General features: G+C 35.5%; 1 protein-coding gene across 2 annotated transcripts; it reads right to left on the bottom strand.

Moving 5' to 3' along the window:
- Positions 1–1104: 1104 nt before the first annotated feature.
- On the bottom strand, positions 1105–3461 carry LOC149195726 (protein STRICTOSIDINE SYNTHASE-LIKE 6-like). 2 transcript variants are annotated; one of them, XM_089408749.1, is made up of 5 exons: positions 3013–3454; positions 2748–2815; positions 2345–2581; positions 1634–1766; positions 1105–1513 (listed from the first exon to the last, which is right to left on the bottom strand). In XM_089408749.1, exons 1-5 carry the CDS (start codon positions 3394–3396, stop codon positions 1235–1237), a joined length of 1101 nt encoding a protein of 366 aa, XP_089264875.1. In that variant the 5' UTR covers positions 3397–3454; the 3' UTR covers positions 1105–1234. The 2 variants fall into 2 exon arrangements, with proteins under 2 accessions (XP_089264875.1, XP_089264876.1); XM_089408750.1 differs by lacking the exon at positions 2345–2581 and having other exon boundaries at positions 3013–3461.
- Between the last annotated feature and the right edge of the window lie 303 nt (positions 3462–3764).

Below are 3764 nucleotides of genomic sequence, written 5' to 3'. Positions count from 1 at the left end.
GGAAATCTATTGATGAAGCTTACAAAAAAAAAGAGAGGAAATAATGACATTTGCATCATAGGGAAATAATAGTAGATTAAATTGGATGTTATATTCATTATAGGAAATAATAATAATAATATGCACTATAGAGATAATATTTAAATAGATATTTTAAGTTAAGGAATATTTATTTATCTATTTTTGGTTAGTTTGGTTTATGGGAATTTGAACCTTGAATCTTATTGTTTGTGTAATACTTCATATTAAGACCATGTCAAATAAGTTAAATATTTATTTTCTTAATGATATAATTAAATCTTCTTTATTTGCATAATTTAAATGAAAATTTGCAATAATTAAAAGTATAAGAGATGTTTTAGAGTTATGTAATTTGATGTATAAAAGTTTATATGTTTGTCCCTCAAATATCTATAGACTTTTTTTATTCTTTAAAAGTGACAAAATTTATCATAACTTAGTGGACAATCAACATTGAAGATAGTTAGTTGCCTACATAGCTTAAAATAAATAGTGGCAAGGTGTACTTTTAAGGCACTTTGTGGTGTAAAGATCAACTTTTCAAAACTATAACAAGGTGTACTATTAAGGCACTTTGTGGTGTAAAGGTCAACTGTTCAAAACTTTGTGTGCAAAAAATCCAGCGATGCTAAGCTTTGATGTAGCCTAGGTTAGGTGTGATCTCCAAGTGATTTTGATGACTTAGATGTCCCTAGGTCGTGGCTACTCATGCCACATGTTAGTCATGTAGTCATTTGGGGACTTACATAAACTAGAGAACACGAGAACATTGAAGAAAGTTATTTAGCTATTTTTAGAAATGTATGAACATTTTTTATGATTATTTAAGAAAAACTACACCACTTGAAATGACTTAGTGATGGTTAAGGTATACTTTTACTCTTGTCAAAAACTTTAGGGATATTGGGTAGTGAACTTGTCTTCTTTCTTGCCAAATACTTTTAGAATCTCAAGTTGTTGACTTATTTCTTTAGATATAAAAAATAAACCCTCTTATCCAATTAAATATAATTTTAAATTTTACTTGAAAATTAAAAAACACTTTCAACTTAATTACCATAAACCAATATTTATTATGCTCGTAATATAAACCATAAACCAACATGGGCCAAATCTCAACATTTATGACCAAAGTACGGACCTCTGGATCCCAATTTACTTCCGGTACTGTACGGAGTAGTGGGTCCCAGTATACTTTAGAGACGACTAAATTTTAATTTATTGGTATCTCTGGGGTTAGAGGAAGACGTCCGATGTAATCAAGCGCCAGAGAACCATAGTACAGAGAATCTCCCAATTTCAATCCAGTATTTATTTGTTTCCCCAAACTTGGATCGGAGTACAGCGTAATCGGATTGCCCTTCTCGTTAACAGCCAAAACGCCCGGATCTATTGCATCGCTCACTGCGCCCGGCGCCAACGTCGCTATCAGAGCCAACACGTGCCTCACAGGCGGGAATTTCGTTGCAACCGTCCAGGCGAAGGTTCGGCTCTGTTAAAAAAACCCAATTCCAATATTATTATATATTAAGCGACAGCGAATCAGCTGTAAATCTTATCAAATGTCAACATTGGTGGTTTAATTTAACGTAAATCTGGAGATTTAAATTACCGTCAAAAGTGCGATCCAGAAGGTGCCGTTTCCGTCATGGCGGATGTTATCTGGAATTCCAGGCAGGTTGTCAATGAAAGATTCGACGGTGCCTTTCTTTGACCCTTCTAACCAGTACTTCTGGCAGCGATGCCTGTAATGGAAAAACAAGGCACCTCTCAATTCCAGTGCATGAATCTTTCGTTACAGAGATAATTAATGACTCTTTTTTCAACTGAAGAAATTGCGCATAGAAATAATTAATGTTTTCTTTCCAATCGAAAAAATTGAGTTTAGAGCAACTTTCAGGGGTACATAATTTTGTTCAGAATTTGGACCATGACGTTAATTAGACTAAACTTCCCCATCTAATTATTAGATCATATTTTAGAGAATTAATGATTTGTGAGATATATAATCTTGGCCAAGATTGGATCATGAGACTAAAGTTTTTCATGACCAAATCTTTCCACCTAACAATTGGACCACATCTTTTATAGTAAGAGATATATAATCTTGTTCAAAATTGGATCGTGAGACCAAAATTTTTCACGACCAAATCTTTCTACCTAACAATTGGACCACATCTTCTATAGTAAAATCAAATGGTTAAATGGCCAAATCTTACCACCTAACTATTAGACCAGATTTTAAAAACTGTAAGACCAAATCTTACCACCTAACCATTAGACTGAAATAATTATGGTTTGAAAAAATAAATAAAAAACATACAGTGAAGTTTCACAGAATACAAGGAAGTCCTGTTTGGCAGAGAGAGCCACTCCGTTTGGGAAGTACAGATCTTTGAGAAGTACGCTCGTTCTCTTGGTGGAGGACTCGTATTTCAGCAACCGGCCATGTGGTCGGTACTCTAAGATATCTAACATGTAGTCATGGAAGCCATATTTATATGAGGCATCAGTGAAATAAACTGCCCCTTCTCTGCTTGCATCCACTCCGTCTGCAAATCTTCAATTATATAACCATGGAATGTAGTTACGATTACTTGAAGCATTTCTTGAGTCGACTTGTCTGATTTACAGGTAATGTGATTCACATACATAAAAAAATATAGCTAGGATTTTCAAGTAAAATTTTCAAAATTTTTAATAATCATGATGCTCAAAAACATTACTTGAACTCCAACCCATCTGCTTCGTTTGTCAGGATCTCCACATGGCCTTCCGTCACATTTAGCAAACCCTGCCAAACATAATGAAAATTAAAATGGGTATAGAGTAAGGAAAGAAGTTTTACCTATTGAGTAAGAGTAAAGTGATATTTTAAAAAATTTGACGGTAAGTATGTCTGAATTTTGTTTTTAATGGTGAAAATAAATTTAATACCATTAAAATTCCAAAACACCCAAAATCTTAAAACTGGAAATTTGACAACTGTACCTGAGAAGGCTCGCAGACTAATAATTCTCCATAAATGCCAAAAGCTAGACCCAGAGGACGACCTCCAACATATGTCCAGTTCTCCACAAGAACATCAAGGTTATCAAGAAAGGAGACTCGCTTGATCCACCCATCACCACAACCCGTGTACAGTCTGCCTTGAGAATCGAACACCAGATCTTCTGTGTTGGGGATGAGTCCAGAACCAAGTTTGTGTGCATTCTGCAGCCTCTTGTTGTGGGCGAATACACCAAGTCTTTGGGGAGGATGAGGAAGGTCGATGTTTGCTGGATCGATTGGAGAATTTGTGAGGAGAGCCCTCCAAGCTGCTGCTAAAGCTATGCATAGAGCAGCCGCTACCACTGCAATCGTTGGATTTGCCATCACATAAGAGAGGGCACAAACTGTGGAATAGAGAGTCAGGAGATTACATATATATGTATATAGAGATCTTAAAATGAGATACCAATGATATTGCAGAACGTATGAGGCCATAATTTAGCCACAACGTAGGTGGCTAATTGGCATTCCTTCATGAAATTGTAGAAAGTTCGTCGAGGACCACGTAGTGTCACCATCTTTTCAAATCACGATTCACCAAATTTACTTGTGTTTTAATCCTAGTGTCCAACCATGGTTTCCAAATTTAATTGTGTTTTAATTCTAATGTGACTGTGTGACTGAGATCGTCAAACCACCCTGGTACCCCCGTCTTTCTCTCTCTTTTTCGTTTACAATTATCTTCTCCTTTT

The sequence above is a fragment of the Pinus tabuliformis genome, chromosome 2_2, assembly GCF_031772625.1.
Source record: "Pinus tabuliformis cultivar Carrire ecotype Pingquan chromosome 2_2, CPIR1, whole genome shotgun sequence".
NCBI classification, from domain to species: domain Eukaryota; kingdom Viridiplantae; phylum Streptophyta; class Pinopsida; order Pinales; family Pinaceae; genus Pinus; species Pinus tabuliformis.
The sequence above is the reverse complement of the archived record's forward strand: the minus strand, read 5'-3'. Positions and strand labels throughout refer to the sequence as shown.

What these genes read in the sequence shown, in the direction of transcription:
- LOC149195726 (XM_089408749.1), bottom strand. Translation starts at nt 3,396, where the DNA reads ATGGCAAATCCAACGATTGCAGTGGTAGCGGCTGCTCTATGCATAGCT. An exon ending in GCAGATGGGTTGGAGTTCAA is followed by an intron (nt 2,582 to 2,747) that starts GTAATGTTTTTG and finishes ATATAATTGAAG; the next exon opens with ATTTGCAGACGGAGTGGATG. An exon ending in GTATTCTGTGAAACTTCACT is followed by an intron (nt 1,767 to 2,344) that starts GTATGTTTTTTA and finishes TTTCCATTACAG; the next exon opens with GCATCGCTGCCAGAAGTACT.